The following is a 23,974-nucleotide window of genomic DNA, read 5'->3' on the forward strand; positions in this document are numbered from 1 at the left end:
ACCTTCCTTTCTTCTCCTGCCCCATCCAGCTCTTCTAGATTGTCACAGAGCCCCTGTTTGAGTTCCCTGAGGCAATGGCAAGTTCCCATTGTCTGTCTATTTTACATGTGGTAATGTAAGTTTCCATGTTACACTCTCCATGCATCTCATCCTCTCCTTCCCTCCCCTCCCTTGGGGTCCATAGGTCAGTGCTCTATGTCTGTTTCCCCATTACTGCCCTGAAGATAAATTCATCAGTACCATCTTTCTAGATTCCATATATATGCACCAGTATATGATATTTATATTTCTCTTTCTGACTTACTTTGCAGCTTCCACTTTATGCTGTCTTGGATCATTCACTTAGAGGAAAGCCAGTGCTATAATATGAGGATCTTAAGCAGTCACTTGGAACTCGCTATCTGGCAAGGAACTCAGGCATTACACCAATAATCAGCACCAATTTGCCAACCATCTTAGTGAACTGTTCTTGGAAACAGATCCTCCAGACCCAGCCAAGCCTTCAGATGACGGCAGGCTTAGCTGGCATTTTGATTACCACCCTGTGAGATACTTTGAGCCAGAACCACTCAACTAAGCCACACCCAAAATCCAGACCCACAGAAAGGATGTGATACAATAAATGTTTGCTGTTGTTTTAAGCACTAAGTTTTGGGGGCAATTCATCATGCAGGTGGGTTCTTTACCACGAACACCACCTGGGAAACCCAAGTAATACAGTAAGACTGACAAAAATATGGCAGAGAAGAACAACTCAAATTTACAGATGTGTGCTCTGGATAACTGAGACTGAAACAATGAGACTCTGTTTCTAGGATCAGCCTTAGAGTGTATTCTAGGATAATGAGCAAAGTTCAGATTTATACTGAGTTCCCCACAGAACATAAAGCCTCTTTCAACACAGCTTCTTTTCTCCAGGACAGAATAAATAACATACTTTATTCTTTCCCTTCATTTGTAGCTTCCTTTACCCACATTTAAATATCCACTGATTTGCTACTTCTTAAGCTTCCTGTAAATCTAAACAGGAAATAAGTCTAGTTATTTACATTGTTTGTACAATACCACAGTGAACCAGTGTGCAATTCAAGGAAAAGAGACCACATATGTTTTGCTTTCCCACTCTCTTCTAAATCAAATCTCATATTGTATGCATGCATGTATGCTTAATCACTTAGTTCTGTCCTACTCTTTGCAACCCCGTGGACAGAGGTACACTAGGCTCCTCTGTCCATGGGATTCTTCAGGCAAGAATACTGGAGTGGGTTGCCATTCTCATCTCCAGGGGATCTTCCTGACCCAGGGATTGAACCCTGGTCTCCTGCATTGCAAGTGGATTCTTTACTGTCTGAGCCATCAGGGAAGCCCCTTGTGTTGTATACCTGAAACTAATAATATGTGAATTATATCTCGATTTTTTTAAATCTCAGAATTGTACACTTTAAATGAGTAGATTGTATGGTATGTGAGTTATAGTCATCTCTTGGTATTCCTGGAGGATTGGTTCCAGACCACCACCCCTCCTGTAGGGGATCCCTCCTGTAGGTCCTCCTTGCAGATACCCAAATCCAAGGATACTCAAGTCCTTTGTATAAAATGGCATAGTAGGAACTAACAGTGTTGTAGATAAATTATACTTCAAACAAAATCATAGAGATCAATTTGTGGTTACCAGAGGCAAGATGGTTACCAGAGGGGAAAATGAAGGCAGTCAAAAGATGCAAACTTCCATTTATAAGATAAGTTCTAGAGATGCAATGTACAACATGATAAATATAATTAACACTGTTTTTTGTTTTTTTTTTTTAATATTTCAGTGGGTTTTGTCATACATTGATATGAATCAGCCATAGAGTTACACGTATTCTCCATCCTGATCCCCCCTCCCACCTCCCTCTCCACCCGATTCCTCTGGGTCTTCCCAGCCCACCAGGCCCGAGCACTTGACTCATGCATCCCACCTGGGCTGGTGATCTGTTTCACCACAGATAATATATATGCTGTTCTTTTGAAACATCCCACCCTCACCTTCTCCCACAGAGTTCAAAAGTCTGTTCTGTACTTGTGTCTCTTTTTCTGTTTTGCATATAGGGTCATCGTTACCATCTTTCTAAATTCCATATATATGTGTTAGTATGCTGTAATGTTCTTTATCCTTCTGGCTTACTTCACTCTGTATAATGGGCTCCAGTTTCATCCATCTCATTAGAACTGATTCAAATGAATTCTTTTTAACGGCTGAGTAATATTCCATGGTGTATATGTACCACAGCTTCCTTATCCATTCATCTGCTGATGGGCATTTAGGTTGCTTCCATGTCCTGGCTATTATAAACAGTGCTGCGATGAACATTGGGGTGCACGTGTCTCTTTCAGATCTGGATTCCTCAGTGTGTATGCCCAGAAGTGGGATTGCTGGGTCATATGGCAGTTCTATTTCCAGTTTTTAAAGAAATCTCCACACTGTTTTCCATAGTGGCTGTACTAGTTTGCATTCCCACCAACAGTGTAAGAGGGTTCCCTTTTCTCCACACCCTCTCCAGCATTTATTGCTTGTAGACTTTTGGATAGCAGCCATCCTGACTGGCGTGTAATGGTACCTCATTGTGGTTTTGATTTGCATTTCTCTGATAATGAGTGATGTTGAGCATCTTTTCATGAATTAACACTGTTTTTTAAAAATTTTTTTTGCTTGCCTTTTAGGCTGTGCATTATATATGAAAGTTGTTAAGGGGGTAAATCCTAAGAGTTCCCATCACAAAGAAAAATTTTTTTCTATTTTGTATCTATATGAGATGATGGATGTTCATTAAACTTGTGATAATCATTTCATGGCGTAAGTAAGCCAAATCATTATGCTGTGCACTTTAAACTTGTATAGTGCTGTGTGTCAATTATATTTCAATAAAACTGGAAGAAGAAAAACAAACTGCATAGTACTTGCATATAACCTATGCATACCCTCCCATATATTTTAAGTTATCTGTAGATTACTTATAATACCTAACAATATAAATACTATTTGAACAGTTGTATGACATGCAAAAAATTCAAGTTTTGCTTTCGGAAATTTCTGAAATTTTCTTTTCAAATATTTTCAATCCATGGTTGGTTGAATCCATATATGCAGCACCCAAGGATACAGAGGCCCAAGGCATTGACTATGGATCTCAATAAAGCTTTTTTAAAAAACTCTCCACAGTCTTTTGAAACGTGAAGCTAGTAGTGGACTGGTGCTCAAGCATTTCCACAAACCAGCAAACAATCCTGTTTTTTAAATTTGTTGTCAATCTAACCAGTTACTATTTGAATGTTACTTAGTCCACTAAACAAAACATTTTAAAGCCAATCAATGCCAACTGCTCTGCTATGCACTGGAAAAACACATATGAATAAACGATCTTTGTCCTTAAGAGTTTCAGAGTGCATTAGCAAACATGCAAATTGTATTACAATGCACTATAATAACTATTAGAGGTATATTATGTAGGCTCCAAAGATGCTCTAGAACAGAGGTCAGTAAACTATAGGTGGCAGGCCAAATTTGGGAGAGTCCTCTCCTGGGGGCTCAGACAGTAAAGCATCTGCCCACAATGCGGGAGACCTGGGTTCGATCCCTGGGTTGGGAAGATTCCCTGGAGAAGGAAATGGCAACCCACTCCAGTACTCTTGCCGAGAAAATTCCATGGATGGAGGAGCCGGGTGGGCTACAGTCCATGGGATCACAAAGAGTCAGACACGACTGAGTGACTTCACTTTCTGAGCGCTTGACCTCTTTAAGCCAATTTCAGCAGCATGTTCATTTTGACAGAAATGCATTCACATTAAATACACTACTTCAAGTGTTTTCGTTTTTGAAAACTTCATCCTTTATTTTGCTGTGAGGGGCTTTATTTCTAATTAAAGAAATTTCAAATAAAAAAGAACCAGTAAGAAAAAATTGGCAGGGGAGGGGGGATAAGTAGGCAAAATAATCTCAGTTTTGGATATATTAGTCTACTGTCTTTTAACCTGTTGGTGTTTGGTGTTTGGTGATCATTAAAACAGACCATAATATTAGGGAAGACTGACACTCATTGATTGAAATTAGTAAAATTAGAAAAGAAACTAAAAGTTAATTTGCATTTACAAAAGTAATTCTAATCATAGTTATTTCTTGATCGACTTCCTATTTATGCCTAACTTTATGGACTACAAAACAACAAGCCAGTAAATGTTGAAAACTAGCTTTTTACAAATTGTGTTCTACTAAAACAGTAAATTCTCTACATATTTGCTCAGTCTTTTAGGTTTTCTCTTTGTTTCAAGGTCATCAATTAACAAAGCATCATTGGATACTCAGAATTTCAAATGAGAAAGTGGTGAAGTGATGTGATTCCTGATCTGCATCTGCAACAGTCTGGAAAAATGAGTGATTTTCAATCTAGTTCAGAGATTAGCAGCTCCAAAAGCTGAATGGCTTTCTGTGATTTTAAGGTAGAATAACTGACTGGCAATGCTAATAGCGCACCCTAGTGGTCATAGTGTTCCACTGCCAACTGTATTGAAATAGAACAGACTCTTCTATTTTGTCTTATTAATCAAAGTTGACTATCCAGTGGATAGGGATTTATATGATTTTTAGAAATCAGATGATGATGATGATAAATATGATCTTTAAAAATATCTTTCTGGTGGTGTTACTTGGATATTGAATGTTCTACAAAATGAATCTGCAGATGACAAGTGAAATTTCCAGAAATTTAGTGGGTAAAAGCTGACTTAAAATGCAACATTAAAAAACTAAGGTAAAAAAAAAAAAAAAAAACTAAGGTCATGGCATCTGGTCCCATCACTTTATGGCAAATAGAAGGGGAAAAAGTGGGAGCAGAGGCAGATTTTATTTTCCTGGGTTCCAAAATCACTGCAGATAGTGACTGCAGCCATGAAATTAAAAGACATTTGCTTTTTGGAAGCAAGGCTATGACAGATTCAGAGAACATATTAAAAAACAGAGTCAACACTTTACTGACAAAGGTCCATCTAGTCAAAGCTATCATTTTTCCAGTAGTCATGTATGGATGTGAGAGTTGGACCGTAGAGAAGGCTGAGCACCGAAAAATTGATGCTTTGAATTGTGGTGAAGAAGACTGAGGGTCTGTTGAAATGCAAGATCAAACGAGTCAATCCTAAGGAAATCAACCCTGAATATTCATTGGAAGGAATAATGCTGAAGCTCCAACACTTTGGCCACCTGATGGGACGAGCTGACTGATGGAAAACACCCTGATGCTGGGAAACATTGAAGGCAAAAGGAGAAGGGGGCAGCAGAAGGTGAGACCATTAGATAGCATCACAAACTCGATGGACATGAATTTGAGCAAACTCTGGGAAATGAGTGAAGGACAGGGGAGCCTGGCATGCTATAGTCCATGGGGTTGCAAAGAGTCAGACAGACATAGTGATTGAAAAATGCAACAAGAGATAATTTACTTTCTTCAGTTCATCTATATTGTTTATCGAGTACCACATCAACTATTACAATTTAGCTAACTAGTTCTAGAAGCTGCCACAAACAATTTGTGACCTCCCCTGACATAGGCTTGTTTATTGGAATATAAATTCCAGTAACTGATTTTGCATTCATTGAATTGCATTATTTTCATTTTATATTTTACCCTAGTCTGATAAGTTCATTTGTTTCAAGTCATTTTTGTTAACAATTTGATAGCATTTATTATAAAATTCTTTTTGGTGTCTTCTGGAGATGAATTTCCTCTAAAGGAAATGTCTATCCTCAAAATGACTTGAAATATGTGCATTTTTAATTGATTGGTTTATTAAAATCATACTTGACTGCACTAAATGGAGACAGAGATATTTTATCTTTTAAAAATCAATTCTTCTCCATTCCAATTGCCACTCTCCTTCTTAGGTCATCACTTCTTATCTACATTACTTTAGTTGAGGCTTCTAACTGGTCTTCTTTCTAGTCTTCGAAATGTCTTTTGTTTTTTCCACAGGGTAGCCAGAGAGCTCTTTCTAACTGCAAATTTGATCACATTATTTTTCATCTATGAAAACAATATTAGTGATTTCCTCATTGCCCTGAGTATCACTTACAAAGCTTTTTTATGATCAATTTTCATTCTTGTTATTAAGTAACCACACTCCATTCTCCTGTCCATTGAGTAAAAGAAGAAATAAGGTATAAATACTGGAAGAGAAAAGAAAAGATATGTTTATTACCTACATAGTAAATATCAAATACATCTAAAGGAAAATATTAAAATTAATGGTATTAAAAATGATGCAAATTAACTTATTTACAAAACACACGGAATGCACTGAATCAGAAACCTTTATATGTTGCTGTGGAAGAATACATGGAATTCGGGAATCAAGTATCACTCCAAATCACGTCTTAAATGACACCCTAGAGAATTGTGCTTTCTGTCCTTGCGATTCTGGGCTCTTTACAGTTAGATGTCTTGGTCCCCAACAGCGGTTCACTCTTGCCAGGGGACACGGCAAGGGTCCTTCTAAACTATAAACTACGGCTGTGGTCTTTTGGACTGCATGCAACTAGCAAGCGAGTAAAGGAGTTGCCATTTCAGCAGGGGCAATTGACCTGGATAAGCAGGAGGTAGGGCGGCTCTTGGATTAAGGAAGGAACACGTGTGGAATTTAGATGATCTACTTGGACACCTCTGGGTACTCCCTTGCCCAGTTGTGACTGAATGAATGGCTTAGTGCAACAACTTAAACCTTTTTTGCTCCCAAATCTGTCTCAGTATCTGCTTACTGTAGGACCCAACCAACACACTGATTATGTTGTTTATATCTACTATATTCTTCTTAATTCTTTGTCCACTTTATCTAGGATCAGGAGATGTTAAAGTCTCCTTTATTAATGTGTCTATTCATCCTTTTATATCCTGTAGTTTTGCTTTAGGAAAGTTGCTGCTCTACTACAAGATATCCTCAGCTTGCACAGTTCCTACATCCTAGATTTTCCAGTTACCATGTTTTAATTCATTAAAATTCAGTTCAGTTCAGTTCAGTCGCTCAGTCGTGTCCGACTCTTTGTGACCCCATGAATTGCAGCACGCCAGGCCTCCCTGTCCATCACCAACTCCCAGAGTTTACTCAAACCCATGTCCATCGATTCGGTGATGCCATCCAGCCATCTCATCCTCTATCGTCCCCTTCTCCTCCTGCCCCCAATCCCTCCCAGCATTAGGGTCTTTTCCAATGAGTCAGCTCTTCGCATGAGGTGGCCAAAGTACTGGAGTTTCAGCTTCAGCATCAGTCCTTCCAATAAACACCCAGGACTGATCTCCTTCAGGATGGACTGGTTGGATCTCCTTGCAGTCCAAGGGACTCTCAAGAGTTTTCTCCAACACTGCAGTTCAAAAGTGTAGTTCTCAACAAAATGGTTCAAATTTCACTTATGATGGTATATAACTGAGTAATTTCATAAAGTGCAAATTACATGCCTAGCTCTCAATCCACAAATCATTAAATAACAGATGTGTGTCATGATCAGTGACCAATTCTGTAACTTCTTTCAGAGTTTGCTGGTGATTGGACATTACAAATCTGTTGTTCAGCTCAGTGATGGAGGGCAAAGCATATAGTTGTGTTGTCTCCTTGTCTCCCAGTAATAAATCCATGTGAGATTTTTAAACAATGGACAACCAAAACAGGGAATGGCCAACAAAGATAAAAATGCAGCAAAGAGACTAAAATGATAATGCTGGAAGTGAAATTCAAGTCAAATCTAGATGTTTTATAAGTTATACTGGCGTTATAGGAGTAGTAGTTAACTATGGGATTTGAGACTACTGCTATTTGAGAGACTGTGTGTCAGAAGCTAGCGAAGGCAAACTTCAAAATAAGTGGTTATGACGAATGTTCCAGAAGGAACACCAAAAATCTTCACACTAAAGGAACTCTTGGAAGTATTTCATGGCTTTGGATCACAAAAGAGTAAAACTCTGGAAGCTGATTCAAACTTAGAAATGTGACGATTTGCCAACGCCTAGAAAAGATGCTCACTCTGTATCATCAGAAGTTATACAAAGAGAAGGCAGGCATGCTTGTTGCTTTTTTCTTGTGAAGTTTTAGAAAAAAAGAAAACACTTTAATTTTCAATGTTTCTAATGTTATAAATTACATTGCACTACATAAATATTATTTTGACTATTTTCATTTCCCAATACTTTTACTATTGACAGTAAGAGTTTGTTTTGACCAAAGATTTTAAAGGCCATAGAACAACTGTACCTTTCCCATTGATTACTAAGATTGCTTTCTATGGTTTCAGCTTACATGACCATATATGCAGTAATTCATTACTGTACAAAGTGAGGACTGCCTGTGGTGGAGTCTGTCAGTCGTGTCCGACTCTTTGCGACCCCATAGACTGTAGCCCACCAGGCTCCACCGTCCACGGGATTTTCCAGGCAAGAGTACTGGACTGGGCTGCCATTTCCTTCTCCGGGGGATCTTCCTGACCCAGGGATCAAACCCGGGTCTCCCGCAATGTAGACAGACGCTTTACCATCTGAGCCACCAGGGAAGTCCTGTATTTGTTCCCAATTCTCCACATCCTCACCAACACATTATCTATCTTTATCTTTAAAAGACAGCCATTCTTGTGGGTATGTAGCAGTACCTCATTGTGGTTTTGATTTGCATTTCCCTAATGACTAATGCACCTTTTTTCATGTACTTATTGGCAATTTACATGTACATCTTCTTTGGGGAGAAAAATCTATTCAAATCTTTTGCCCATTTTAAAATTAGGTTCATCTCCTTAATGTTCATCTGACACTGTTAGCTCAACTAATTTTTAAAAAAATAGGTGAGCTCTTTGTCTTAGTGACTTGGAGGCAGTCAGCTGCTTCAGAATGAAGCTGAACGTCTCTTTCCCAGCCACTGGCTGCCAGAAACTCATTGAAATGGATGATGAATGAAAACTTTGTACCTCTTATGAGAAGCATGTCGCCACAGAAGTTGCTGCTGACACTCTGGGTGAAGAATGGAAGGGTTATACATGGGCCGAACCAGTGGTAGGAATGACAAACAGGGTTTCTCCATGAAGCAGGGTGTCTTGACCCATGGCTGAGTCCACCTGCTACTGGGTTAGGGACATTCCTATTACAGACCAAAGAGGACTCGAGAAAGCAAGCACAAATCTGTATGAAGTTGCATTGTGGAAGTCAATCTGAGTGTTCTCCATCTGGTCATCGTGAAAAAACGGACGAGGATATTCCTGGACTCACTGATATTACTGTGCCTCACTGCCTGGGGCCAAAGAAGCTAGTGGAACCTGCAAACTCTTCAGTCTCTCCAAAGATGATGTCTGCCACTATGTGTTGAGAAAGCCCCTAAACAAAGAAGGTAAAATTATTTACTGATAGAGTATATGGTCAAAAAGTTTGGAGACCATTACACAAAATGCCTATTTGTTTTATTTATTTTTTATTTTTTTAAATTTTTCAGTGGGTTTTGTCATACATTGATATGAATCAGCCATAGAGTTACACATATTCTCCATCCTGATCCCCCCTGCCACCTCCCTCTCCACCCGATTCCTCTGGGTCTTCCCAGCCCACCAGGCCCGAGCACTTGACTCATGCATCCCACCTGGGCTGGTGATCTGTTTCACCATAGATAATATACATGTTGTTCTTTTGAAAGATCCCACCCTCACCTTCTCCCACAGAGTTCAAAAGTCTGTTCTGTACTTCTGTGTCTCTTTTTCTGTTTTGCATATAGGGCCATCGTTACCATCTTTCTAAATTCCATATATATGTGTTAGTATGCTGTAATGTTCTTTATCCTTCTGGCTTACTTCACTCTGTATAATGGGCTCCAGTTTCATCCATCTCATTAGAACTGATTCAAATGAATTCTTTTTAACGGCTGAGTAATATTCCATGGTGTATATGTACCACAGCTTCCTTATCCATTCATCTGCTGATGGGCATTTAGGTTGCTTCCATATCCTGGCTATTATAAACAGTGCTGCGATGAACATTGGGGTGCACGTGTCTCTTTCAGATCTGGATTCCTCAGTGTGTATGCCCAGAAGTGGGATTGCTGGGTCATATGGCAGTTCTATTTCCAGTTTTTAAAGAAATCTCCACACTGTTTTCCATAGTGGCTGTACTAGTTTGCATTCCCACCAACAGTGTAAGAGGGTTCCCTTTTCTCCACACCCTCTCCAGCATTTATTGCTTGTAGACTTTTGGATAGCAGCCATCCTGACTGGCGTGTAATGGTACCTCATTGTGGTTTTGATTTGCATTTCTCTGATAATGAGTGATGTTTAGCATCTTTTCATGTGTTTGTTAGCCATCTGTATGTCTTCTTTGGAGAAATATCTGTTTAGTTCTTTGGCCCATTTTTTGATTGGGTCATTTATTTTTCTGGAATTGAGCTTCAGGAGTTGCTTGTATATTTTTGAGATTAATCCTTTGTCTGTTTCCTCATTTGCTATTATTTTCTCCCAATCTGAGGGCTGTCTTTTCACCTTACTTATAGTTTCCTTTGTTGTGCAAAAGCTTTTAATTTTCATTAGGTCCCATTTGTTTATTTTTGCTTTTATTTCCAATATTCTGGGAGGTGGGTCATAGAAGATCTTGCTGTGATTTATGTCGGAGAGTGTTTTGCCTATGTTCTCCTCTAGGAGTTTTATAGTTTCTGGTCTTACATTTAGATCTTTAATCCATTTTGAGTTTATTTTTGTGTATGGTGTTAGAAAGTGTTCTAGTTTCATTCTTTTACAAGTGGTTGACCAGTTTTCCCAGTACCACTTGTTAAAGAGATTGTCTTTTTTCCATTGTATATCCTTGCCTCCTTTGTCAAAGATAAGGTGTCCATAGGTTCGTGGATTTATCTCTGGGCTTTCTATTCTGTTCCATTGATCTATATTTCTGTCTTTGTGCCAGTACCATACTGTCTTGATGACTGTGGCTTTGTAGTAGAGTCTGAAGTCAGGCAGGTTGATTCCTCCAGTTCCATTCTTCTTTCTCAAGATTACTTTGGCTCTTCGAGGTTTTTTGTATTTCCATACAAATTGTGAAATTATTTGTTCTAGTTCTGTGAAAAATACCGTTGGTAGCTTGATAGGGATTGCACTGAATCTATAGATTGCTTTGGGTAGAATAGCCATTTTGACAATATTGATTCTTCCAATGCATGAACACGGTATGTTTCTCCATCTGTTTGTGTCCTCTTTGGTTTCTTTCATCAGTGTTTTATAATTTTCTATGTATTGGTCTTTTGTTTCTTTAGGTAGATATACTCCTAAGTATTTTATTCTTTTTGTTGCAATGGTGAATGGTATTGTTTCCTTAATTTCTCTGTTTTTTCATTGTTAGTATATAGGAATGCAAGGGATTTCTGTGTGTTAGTTTTATATCCTGCAACTTTACTATATTCATTGATTAGCTCTAGTAATTTTCTGGAAGAGTCTTTAGGGTTTTCTATGTAGAGGATCATGTCATCTGCAAACAGCGAGAGTTTCACTTCTTCTTTTCCTATCTGGATTCCTTTTACGTCTTTTTCTGCTCTGATTGCTGTGGCCAAAACTTCCAACACTATGTTGAATAGTAGTGGTGAGAGTGGGCATCCTTGTCTTGTTCCTGATTTCAGAGGAAATGCTTTCAATTTTTCACCATTGAGGGTGATGCTTGCTGTGGGTTTGTCATATATAGCTTTTATTATGTTGAGGTATGTTCCTTCTAATCCTGCTTTCTGGAGAGTTTTAATCATAAATGAGTGTTGAATTTTGTCAAAGGCTTTCTCTGCATCTATTGAGATAATCATATGGTTTTTATCTTCCAATTTGTTAATGTGGTGTATTACGTTGATTGATTTGCAGATATTAAAGAATCCTTGCATTCCTGGGATAAAGCCCACTTGGTCATGGTGTATGATTTTTTTAATATGTTGTTGGATTCTGTTTGCTAGAATTTTGTTAAGGATTTTTGCATCTATGTTCATCAGTGATATTGGCCTGTAGTTTTCTTTTTGTGGCATCTCTGTCTGGTTTTGGAATTAGGGTGATGGTGGCCTCATAGATTGAATTTGGAAGTTTACCTTCATCTGCAATTTTCTGGAAGAGTTTGAGTAAGATAGGTGTTAACTCTTGTCTAAATTTTTGGTAGAATTCAGCTGTGAAGCCATCTGGTCCTGGGCTTTTGTTTGCTGGAAGATTTTTGATTACAGTTTCGATTTCCTTGCTTGTGATGGTTCTGTTAAGATCTTCTATTTCTTCCTGGTTCAGTTTTGGAAAGTTATACTTTTCTAAGAATTTGTCCATTTCATCCAAGTTGTCCATTTTATTGGCATAGAGCTGCTGGTAGTAGTCTCTTATGATCCTTTGTATTTCAGTGTTGTCTGTTGTGATCTCTCCATTTTCATTTCTAATTTTGTTAATTTGGTTCTTCTCTCTTTGTTTCTTAATGAGTCTTGCTAATGGTTTGTCAAAATTGTTTATTTTTTCAAAAAACCAGCTTTTAGCTTTGTTGATTTTTGCTATGGTCTCTTTAGTTTCTTTTGCATTTATTTCTGCCCTAATTTTAAAGATTTCTTTCCTTCTGCTAACCCTGGGGTTCTTCATTTCTTCCTTCTCTAATTGCTTTAGGTGTAGAGTTAGGTTATTTATTTGGCTTTTTTCTTGTTTCTTGATGTAAGCTTGTAATGCTATGAACCTTCCCCTTAGCATTGCTTTTACAGTGTCCCATAGGTTTTGGGTTGTTATGTTTTCATTTTCATTCATTTCTATACATATTTTGATTTCTTTTTTGATTTCTTCTATGATTTGTTGGTTATTCAGAAGCGTGTTATTTAGCCTCCATATGTTTGAATTAAAAAAATTTTTTTCCCTGTAATTGAGATCTAATCTTACTGCACTGTGGTCAGAAAAGATGAATGGAATGATTTCAATTTTTTTGAATTTTCCAAGACCAGATTTATGGCCCAGGATGTGATCTATTCTGGAGAAGGTTCCGTGTGCACTTGAGAAAAAGGTGAAGTTGATTGTTTTGGGGTGAAATGTCCTATAGATATCTATTAGGTCTAGCTGGTCCATTGTGTCATTTAAGGTTTGTGTTTCCTTGTTAATTTTCTGTTTAGTTGATCTATCCATAGTTGTGAGTGGGGTATTAAAGTCTCCCACTATTATTGTGTTACTATTAATTTCCTCTTTCACACTCGTTAGCGTTTGCCGTACATATTGCGGTGCTCCTATGTTGGGTGCATATATATTTATAATTGTTATATCTTCTTCTTGGATTGATCCTTTGATCGCTATGTAGTGTCCTTCTTTGTCTCTTTTCACATCCTTTATTTGAAAGTCTATTTTATCTGATATGAGTATTGCGACTCCTGCTTTCTTTTGGTCTCCGTTTGCGTGAAATATTTTTTTTCCAGCCCTTCACTTTTAGTCTGTATGTGTCTCTTGTTTTGAGGTGGGTCTCTTGTAGACAGCGTATATAGGGGTCTTGTTTTTGTATCCATTCAGCCAATCTTTGTCTTTTGGTTGGGGCATTCAACCCATTTACATTTAAGGTAATTATTGATAGGTGTGGTCCCATTGCCATTTACTTTGTTGTTTTGGGTTCACGTTTATACAACCTTTCTGCATTTCCTGTCTAGAGAAGATCCTTTAGCATTTGTTGAAGAGCTGGTTTGGTGGTGCTGAATTCTCTCAGCTTTTGCTTGTCTGTAAAGCTTTTGAATTCTCCTTCATATCTGAATGAGATCCTTGCTGGGTACAGTAATCTAGGTTGTAGGTTATTCTCTTTCATTACTTTCAGTATGTCCTGCCATTCCCTTCTGGCCTGGAGGGTTTCTATTGATAGATCAGCTGTTATCCTTACAGGAATTCCTTTGTGTGTTATTTGTTGTTTCTCCCTTGCTGCTTTTAGTATTTGTTCTTTGTGTTTGATCTTTGTTAATTTGATTAATATGTGTCTTGGTGTGTTTCGCCTTGGGTTTATCCTGTTTGGGACTCTCTGCGTTTCTTGGACTTGGGTGGCTATTTCCTTCCCCATTTTAGGGAAGTTTTCAGCTATTATCTCCTCGAGTATTTTCTCATGGCCTTTCTTTTTGTCTTCTTCTTCTGGGACTCCTATGATTCGAATGTTGGGGCGTTTCACATTGTTCCAGAGGTCCCTGAGGTTGTCCTCATTTCTTTTGATCCTTTTTTCTTTTTTCCTCTCTGCTTCATTTATTTCTACCATTTTATCTTCTACCTCACTTATCCTATCTTCTGTCTCCGTTATTCTACTCTTGGTTCCCTCCAGAGTGTTTTTGATCTCATTCATTGCATTATTCATTTTTAATTGGCTCTTTTTTATTTCTTCTAGGTCTTTATTAAACATTTCTTGCATCTTTTCAATCTTTGTCTCCAGGCTATTTATCTGTAACTCCATTTTACTTTCAAGATTTTGGATCATTTTTATTATCATTATTTTAAATTCTTTTTCAGGTAGATTCCCTATCTCCTCCTCTTTTGTTTGACTTGGTGGGCATTTTTCATGTTCCTTTACCTGTTGGGTATTTCTCTGCCTTTTCATCTTGTTTAGATTGCTGTGTCTGAAGTGGGCTTTCTGTATTCTGGAGGTCTGTGGTTTCTTTTTATTGTGTAGGTTTTACCCAGTGGGTGGGGTTAGACGATTGGGTTGTCAAGGTTTCCTGGTTAGTGAAGCTTGCGTCAGTGTTCTGGTGCGTGGATCTTGATTTCTTCTCTTTGGAGAGCAATGGAGTGCCCAGTAATGAGTTTTTAGATGGGTCTATGTGTTAGGTGTGACCTTGGGCAGTCTGTATGTTGACGTTCAGGGCTATGTTCCTGTGTTGCTGGAGAATTTGCGTGGTATGTCGTGCTCTAAAACTTATTGGCTCTTGGGTGGTGGTTGGTTTCAGTGTAGGTATGGAGGCTTTTGGACGGTCACTTATTACTTAAAGATCCATGTAGTCAGGAGTTTTCTGGTGTTCTCAGGTTTTGGTCCTGCCTCTGGATTTCAGTTTTATTCTTCCTGTAGTCTCAGGACTTCTCCAACTATACAGCGCTGATAATAAAACTTCTAGGTTAATGGTGAAAAGTTTCTCCCCCGTTAGGGACACCTAGAGAGGTTCGGAGTTACCTGTAGAAGAGGAGAGGGAGGAGGGAGATAGAGATGAGCAGGAGGAGAAAAAGGGGGACTCAAGAGGAGAGAGACAGATCTACGAAGTTGTCTGATCCCAGAGTGTTCTCCGTAGCCCAGACACCCACAAAGATTCACAGAATTGGATTGGGAAGAGAAGGGGAAAGGAGGAAATAGAGGTGTTCTGAGGTAGAAAACAGAGTCAAGATTGGGAGAGAATAATCAACACACTCCTGAATAAAAATGGGAGCTGAATATTGGATTCTTAAATGTTCACAATTTATATCATATACTGAAAAACAAAAATTAAAAATCTAGAGTAGAGGTTAGACTCTTAAAAATACTATATTAAAAACAAAAACCAAAACACACACAAAAAAATTTTAGAAATATATATGAAGTTCGGTTTAAAAATAGGGCTTCTCTTCTTTTTCTTTTTCTTTTCTGTAAGGTTATAGTGTATTGAAAATGAAAATTAAGGAGTAGTAAGAGGAGTACTAGAGGACTTTAAAGGAAATAAGAGAAAAAGAAAAATAGAAAATAGAAGAGAAGAAGAAAAAAGAAAAGAAAAAAAAAGAAGAAAAAAAAGAAAGAAAAAAAATTGCTTTACCTAATTAAAAAAAAAATCGTAAAAATCTATGAAAATGAAAGTTAAGGAGTAATGGGGGCGTAATAGGGAATTTTAAAGGAAAATAAAAGAGAAACAAGAAAAAAAAATTTTTTTTTTTCTTACTTAAAAAAAAAAAGAAAAAATATATCTAGGAATTTCTCTGGGGCTGTTGAGGTCAGTGTGGGTTTGGTTCAGTTTCAGATAGCTCCTCGTTCCAGCTTACACTTCTCGATATCTACAGGCCCTTCAGGTGTAGTCGGTGTTTTCTTCAGGGATTTTAATCTGTTGCACCGGTCCCTTCTGAAGCGGTTCCCTTTGTTTATTTGGCTTCTGTAGCCAGTCTCTTCAGGGCCTCATTTCAGCCCTGACACAGGCGGGTGTAGGTGGACTCTTATTCAGGTAGCTAGTTCCGTCGCGCTGCGGGGAGGGGCTGGCGCTATTTTCTCTGTCTGCACTGTTCAGGCTCCCGGCTGCTCTATATGGAGCGCGCCCCACGCTGCGCGTGGTTCCAGCCCTCGGGTGATCCACAAAAGCGCGGAGCACAAAGCTGCGCCTGCGTTTTGTCCCTACGCCGCCCGAGTGGCTCAGGCAGCCAGGCGCTTGACGGGTGCCTCTCCCCGGGTGCGGCGCGTCTTCTGCCCTGCGCATCCCAGCCTCAGTTTCAGCCCGCGCTAGTCGGGTGCCTGCGCCTTCTGCCCTCCGCGTCCCCAGCCCCAGTCCCGGCCCGTGCGGGCGCGTGCACGTGTCTAGCCGCGACCCTCCCGGCGGATGTCGATCATCCAGAATCTCGGGAGGACTTTTATTAGAAGGTGAAGGCATGTTTGCAGTGTGGTAGGGGATGCGGTCCTTGGGGCCGAGCCTGCCCCCTTCCCTCCCCCCTGCCTCCGTCGGGGCTGGGCTGGTCCGCAGCCTGCGAGCTCTTCTCAGGACTTTCTCCGTCCCTTTGTTCTGCGAACGGCCGGCAGTGTGTTCGGGCCGGTTAATTTTCTCTCTCTCTTTTGCTCTCCCACAGTTCGAGTTGGCAACTCACAAAAGCTCCTTCTGATTGTCCTCAAGGCACTCAGGCCCGGACCCTACCCCAAGCAATGCCGCAGCTCCTCTCCGTTCTGCCCCCACTTGCTGGTGGCAGATGCGGGCGTCTGGGGTACTTTTCTGCTGAGAGTTGCTTTTAGCCTCGTAATCTGTGGGTTTTATTTATTGTTTCCCTCCCAGTCAGATTCAAACTCCGAGATTCAAACACTTCCCCCAGGCCCGCCAGTGCGAGGGTTCCCTGGTGTCTGGAAACGTCCTCTATTAAGACCCTTCCCGGGACGGATCACCGTCCTTAGCCCTTTTGTCTCACTTTTTATCTTTTATATTTTGTCCTACCTCCTTTCGAAGACAATGGGCTGCTTTTCTGGGCGCCTGATGACCTCAGCTAGCGATCAGAAGTTGTTTTGTGAAGTTTGCTCTGCGTTCAGTTATTCTTTTGATGAATTTCTAGGAGAGAAAGTGGTTTCCCCGTCCTACTCCTCCGCCATCCTATTTGTTTTAAAGAGTCTGTCGCTGACAAATATAACTTTTAGCTAGGGCTCCATTCTAGGTGTAGTTTTTTTATACTTCAAACCCAAATCCCCAAACATGAGAAGTCCCTTTCTTTCTTTTTAAATATACACATATAAGATATTTTATTTCAAAAAGCACAGAACATTATACAAGTTTTAAATTTACATTTTGCAATAAAAGATATCAATATATGCATCATTTGTATAACTTCATCATGGATGGAATTTGAATCAGTGGTATAAACATGTTGCAGTCACTAAATATAGATCATCATCACAGTGAACCAAAATGCATAGTTGTTACGAAATGACAAATGACCACTAAAGGGTGAACTCACAGCCCATACACCAACATAATAAATTAATTATACAGATATATGTCTTTCTTCACTGCATCATTAAAATTCCTGCCAGCCCCTCACCAAACATTAGAAAAACAGTCTTGGAGCCAATCTGTTGAACCAGTTCCTCCACATACTACACTACAGAAAATAAAGTGACTTTTTGCTCATTTTAAAGTAAACTTCATAAGCTTTTAAATTGTTTACAATGATGAAGGCAAACAACGAGGATATTTGAACATGATCAGAAATCCCCTGGGCTGGGGGCAGCACTGAGAAACATAAGTTCATCCACAGTGCAGAAATCTGAGTCAACCTCAGGAAATGGAACTCAACAGGAAATGGGTTCTTTGGCAGTAAAGACCTGACTGGCCACTGCAGGATAGTCCCTCTGGCAGCTTGAGAGCCTAACTCTAGGATTTATGAAGTGGATAGGAAAAGGCTAGAAATGAAAAATCAATTTATCTTTGCTAAACTGGGGCCAACTGATTAGGGCAGAAGTAAGCATCTTCTGTTTCCCAGGCAAATGGCTCAAACCTTTCCAGACAATCCTTCCAACAGAATTATATAAGAAATAAAGGGAAATGTAATCACTTAATCATACTGGCAAATTTGACAAATTGAATACTGAAATTTCTAATCCTCACCCATCACTAGTTATAAATTGTTCACTAGAGTTGTATCTATTAATATTTCCTGATATATTCTGAACGATAATTATTCAAATAGAAAATCATGATTGTGATTCTGATACTTGTTCATGCCAGTCCCTTATTGAAAAATCCAGACTTTCTTATGTTACATACAGATACCAAAAAACCTAACCCCAAATGTGCATCATCAATTTGCAAATATATTTTTATTTGCTTGCTTTTGCTGAGCAAAAAGAAGGTAGGAAAACATTTAAACACATATGACCATGGTCACCAAAGGCAAAATAAGATAGTCTTTGAATGCATCTTTCAAACTTCTAACTTTATTCCAGAGACAACAGAAGCTAAAATATAAGATCTCAATTTCTCTTCTGCCTTCTGTTTTATATTACAAGTTCTTGATATAAAAAGTTAAAGCCAAGAAGTCTATGCACAGATTTCAGGAGAGCTCTGTTATTTATAAACAAGATGGCTCAACCACAGCATGTTATATATAACAGGACACAGACCACTGATCACATGGCTTTTTTGGTTGGTTGTATGCATCATCTACCCAGAGTTTATGAAAAGTCTGCACACAGATAACAAATGAAGGATCTGTCTTACAAAAACATTAGAAGGTTACAGAACAGGCTTAAATCTGATTGTTCCAATTTACATCCAATGTTCCACTCATTGGGGGAATTTTTTTACCCTCATTCTATAGATAGTTTAAACAGAACTGTAACAGGTTTCTATTAAATACAGTGATGCCACAATCAAGAGATAAGTGAACTCATTTTAGAAACTTGCCTTTGTAAAATGGAAAGCATAATTTCAAAACCCAACAAAGCTAATCCTCACCATCAGAGGTGAGGATTGCAGCCTTTGTCACATCAGAGATAAATAATGAATACATTATCCTAACTCTTCTTGAGGTCTACAAAAATTTGACCTCAAGGGAAAAAAGCTTTTCATACCAGCAGAAATTTGCCATAGAAATGGAAACTCCATACAGAAATTTAATTTCTGGCTGAAACAGTAAGTGCAACATGAGGGGCATTTCCTTAAGAGAGAAATACTAATAAAATGTTTACTTTTTGGAAAACTTTCTCAACTGAAGTATACCACATGGTTTCTGAATTCCTCTTTAGCTGCAAGGAAGACTATCACAGATCATTAAAATCTTGCCAGTGATCCATTAGCTAAACCAAATTTGGGTGGGAAATACCAAATTATATAAGAGTTAAACAATATATAAGAATGCTGGCCAACTGCTTGATGTGACTTCACTTTTCAGATGGATGGAGTGAAATGGGACAGATGATGAAGGGAAATGAGTTTTCTGGAACTATTATCAGAATCAGACACTTGGGGTGAAGAAGCAATTCTTTAGTGTTCCGGAACATAAAACAGATTAATCTATGGTTTTGTTTTGTTTTTTTCCCCTGTTTTAAGCATATGTTTGCTAATTGAAAGAAATACTCCATTAAGGAATATTTTATTGACGTATGTGAATCTGGACATGGAGCAAAAGACCCTCCAACCCTTCCCCAGCCTTCAGCAAGGTCTCCATAATTTTGAATCAGTCTTCATTCCTGTCTTCATTCGTGATTGTTCCCAGGCAGAGTTGGAGCTCACAGTAACTGCCAGTTGAATCCAAATAACATCTGATTAGTTTCCTGGCTCCTGGCAATCTCTTCTATGATGCAGTGCTGTTGCCACACCAAATGTAGCTTCCGATACCGCTCACGAGATAAATGAAGGGGATTGCCCCTCCTTCAGGAGAAAATAACAAGACATGTAAGTTTCAATCAAGTAACTGTCATATCTTTATTGTTTAAATTATACTGAATAATTTGAGTTTGAGATACTCTTGGAACTGGGTGGAATCACCAGGACAAGGTTTTAAAAAGTGTATTTTCCCCTTAACACTGATCACTATGACCTGGATCAGTCACTTGGCTAATGAAGCAGACACCTACTCCTTGATTCAAAAAATAGGTCAAGTATACCAGGTGACTCAGTGGTAAAGAATCTGTCTGCAATGCAGGAGATGCAGGAGACTCAGGTTTGACCCCTGGGTCAGGAAGATCCCCTGGAATAGAAAACGGAAACCCAGTCCAGTATTCTTGCGTGAAGAATCCCACGGACAGAGGAGCCTGGTGGGCTACAGTCCACGGAGTCACAAAGAGTTGAACGTGACTGAGCACATATGCATTGTGCTAGGAAAGACCAAATATATTTGGGTTTCCCTGGTGGCTTAGATGGTAAAGAATCTGCCTGCAATGCAGGAGATTTGGGTTCGGTTCTTGGGTTGGGGATATCCCCTGGAGAAGGGAATAGCTACTCGCTCTAGTATTCTTGCCTAGAAAATTCCAGGGACAGAGGAGCCTGGCGGGCTACAGTTTACTGGGTTACAAAGAGTTGGACACTACTGAGCGACTAACACTTTCACTTTCACATACCATGGGCATTATGGGACCTCACCAGAAAGGTTTATAACTTGACGCAGTTCTATTCAATTTTGAGTTGCTAGCCTAAGTGGGTCTTTAATGGCTTTTTGGCCTTATCCAAGTTTATTAAGTTTTGATTTCTGAACTTATAATGGTAGACATTAGGTGTGAGGTGTCACACTAAGCACTCAAATTATATGCTGTTCCTCAGAAGTATTTGGTTGTTATTGTCAGTATGACACAAAAAACTTGCTGGTGACTGCAAGTATTTAAATAAAAGTACTCCACACCAATTCTAAGGTCACACAGTTTGTAACACTGTATAACAACTAATCCAAAATGAACGAAGTTTGGCTATTGCCAATGATGGAAAACTGTGAGATTCTCAGCCTTGAGGCACTCACATGTCTCATCTGGTTGAGTACTTTCATAGCACCTAACTAAGTTAAAAATTCTGCTTCTTCACACCTTCCTGGAACAACTCAGACTTATCTTCAATCATTAACTACTTTCACCACCCAGTGTTCTTTCTCCTGAATCCAAAGACCTTCTCTATACAGGTAAAAAGCTGTTACAATAAAAACAATTTCCTGTATGGACAAAGAAATTTCAAACCTCATTTAATAAGCCAATTCATATTGAGTAATACACTTCAAAAGAACAAACTTTCAGTTAAACAAAGAGAGACAGTTTATGGTAAGGGAATCTAACCTTTATCTAGACGTACTTTTTTTCTCATACCCATGGGTGGTACTCCAGTTGTTAACATCAGTGAAGGATATAGAAAATTTCAGGGTTCTAAGTATTTTTGCTAATGCTTGGGAGCAAAGGGGCTGACATAGCTGGCTAATAAAAAGTTTAAAGTATTGCAATGGAAACAATGAATATCCATTTAAAACCAAGCTCCCTCACTGGACACCACAGATTTTTTTCTTTTATATATCAACATCAATTAAACCTTTTAAGTAATAAAGAAAGGCTGGTTAAAAATAATAGAGGATTCAAATTTTAGGATGACTTGAGTCTAAAAATTTTGGAGAAGTTATTACCCTCAATTTGTTTTCTGTGTTTTTTGGGGGCCTCCATGTGGCATACAGGATCTTAGTTCCCCGAGCAGGGATCAAACCTGTGTCCCCTGTAGTGTAAGTGGGGAGTCTTAGCCACTGGACCGCCAGGGAAGACCCTACCCACAAATTTTGGAGAAGCACAAAGTTGTTGAAAATTATCTGTTACATTTAGGATAGCATCATATTTAATATTTTCAACTTATAGCTATTTAAAATATCTCTCAATATGTAACATTAGCTTTTGTGTTTAAAGACCTGCTACCATCCATGTACAATAATGTGAATAAAATTTAAAAAAAAACTTACTTTAGGCCAGGATCTGTTTCTCCATATTCATCTAAATAAGGGGCTGGATAGGCACAGCCTCTGGCTTTACCTTCAACCAGGACCACTCTACACTCTCTGATTCTGAAAGACAAAACAAATGACAGGAATATTAGGAAGTGCGTGTATGCAAATGACAGGCACTGCATCAAATTAATCTAGAGAAAAGAAATGGCCACAGGTGTCTTGTTAGGAATTCAGTATAAAGATAATATAAACATAGACAAGTAGACTAAATTGTGTTTTGTCTAAATAAAAGAAGATGAACATTGCTATTTTTTTGATGCTATGGGAAAGGATCCATGGATTTAGGGAAATGGGGTCAGCCAGTAATACTGACTAAATATACTGAAGAGAGGAAGGAGACTGTCCTGTTTGAACCATAGGTACCCTGGAAAATAGTGGCTAGGGTTGTTTCCGCCCTCTTTCCTGACCTATGACCTAGAGGTGGGGGAAGGAACTTAACCAAAGAACAGAACTACATTTCCTAGTCTGATAACCCTGGGCCAGAAAGAAGGTCATCTATGGAAGTGGCATGCCTTTTCTGGTTAGGGTCAGCCTCTAAGAGTACACATTATAAAGAACCACTGCAACTTGGAAGATACCTGGGACTCTTAGAGCAGACAAATGGAAAGATAAAAAATAATGTTTGTGTAGGGGTAAGTTCTCTAGAGAGAAAGGATAAAATAAATGGTTGGAATAGGTAGTAGGTGACTTGTTGTAGATTCACTAAAAGAAAATAGATGTTTGAAGTTGGCTTCCATGCACTTATTCCCCTTGTTCCAACAGATGCTGAGAAGCAGTGATTATATATTCCCCAGTGTGTGAGATGCTTGAGTTTATGTAAACAGAAACTATATTACATGGAGAGAATGGAAAGAAAAAGCACACGCATTGACTCTGAATTCTCTCTCTTTCAGGAACTCGCGCTATTCTTTCATAGATATGAGCGATTACTGTCTCTTCTCAGTCACTTGCTAATACACCAGGGAAAACAATGGTTGACTGACAGAGGAAAGTGAAGAAAATAAAAATGTTCAAAGGACAATATAAAGTAACAATTTACAGGTCCTTTGAAAATTTAAGTTTTAAGACTCTAAACTCTTTCACTCTACCTGAGTTTTACACAATACCAGAATAATCAATATAAAGTTTCATAATTAAGGTTTTCTACAAATAATAAAAATGTGAATAGATTCCTATTTTTTAACTACTAATTTTAAAAACTATTTCAATTGCATGTGAATAACAAGTCTATGCTCTAACTTCTGACAGATCATATCCTATCAACATACTGTCCTGCCATAATGGCCTCTAGACTGGACTCAAATTCCTTAAGTTCATTATGAAGCATCCTACTTACTTTAGGAAAATGCAGACTCCAGCACCACAGTGAAGTGCATGAAAAATGCAAGCTCCCACCTCTTCCCCATTCACGGTTTCTTGGCAGCAAATGTTCTGAGAACACAGTATGGCTCCGCAGAAAAGACAGAGGACAGGGTGCTTTCGCTCGTCATCTGCAGACCGTGGGCACCTTCAAAAGGAAGAAAGCATTTAATATGATGGAGAAACAATAAAAGCAAGATAATCAGTTAGCAGTGGATATATAATATTTAGCAGTGTTTCAGATGTACTAGCAGTGTTTTCAGCACTGGCAACTTTGCCATGAAGCAAGCTCTAGAAGACAAGGAAACATTTAATTAGATGATTCTTCTTTAATATTTCTCCTTAGGACAACAAAAAGTCTTCTGATTAATCCATAGTAAGAAACTTTCCTTTTGAATATGCAGGGTGCTGGTGATTTCCCATAGAGTCTGGCAATTAAATATGCCTTGAGATTGAGATGCATTTAAAGAA

The 23,974-nt window shown here is 38.8% G+C and overlaps 1 protein-coding gene and 1 pseudogene across 1 annotated transcript in view; one reads left to right on the forward strand and one right to left on the reverse strand.

The window, feature by feature from the left end:
* Positions 1-8,894: 8,894 nt before the first annotated feature.
* Positions 8,895-16,925, forward strand: LOC136172614 (small ribosomal subunit protein eS6-like; annotated as a pseudogene).
* A 476-nt stretch (positions 16,926-17,401) lies between these two features.
* UBR1 (ubiquitin protein ligase E3 component n-recognin 1) overlaps positions 17,402-23,974 on the reverse strand; it is a 137,461-nt gene continuing 130,888 nt past the window's right edge. Inside the window, exons 45-47 of the mRNA XM_065940397.1 lie at positions 23,481-23,651; positions 22,100-22,201; positions 17,402-20,049 (exon numbers count right to left, since the gene is read on the reverse strand). Of these exons, the coding sequence (XP_065796469.1) occupies positions 19,908-20,049; positions 22,100-22,201; positions 23,481-23,651 (415 nt within the window). The 3' untranslated portion in view covers positions 17,402-19,907. The remainder of the gene's footprint in view (positions 20,050-22,099; positions 22,202-23,480; positions 23,652-23,974) is intronic.

The sequence above is a fragment of the Muntiacus reevesi genome, chromosome 7 (genome assembly GCF_963930625.1).
Source record: "Muntiacus reevesi chromosome 7, mMunRee1.1, whole genome shotgun sequence".
Taxonomy (NCBI): domain Eukaryota; kingdom Metazoa; phylum Chordata; class Mammalia; order Artiodactyla; family Cervidae; genus Muntiacus; species Muntiacus reevesi.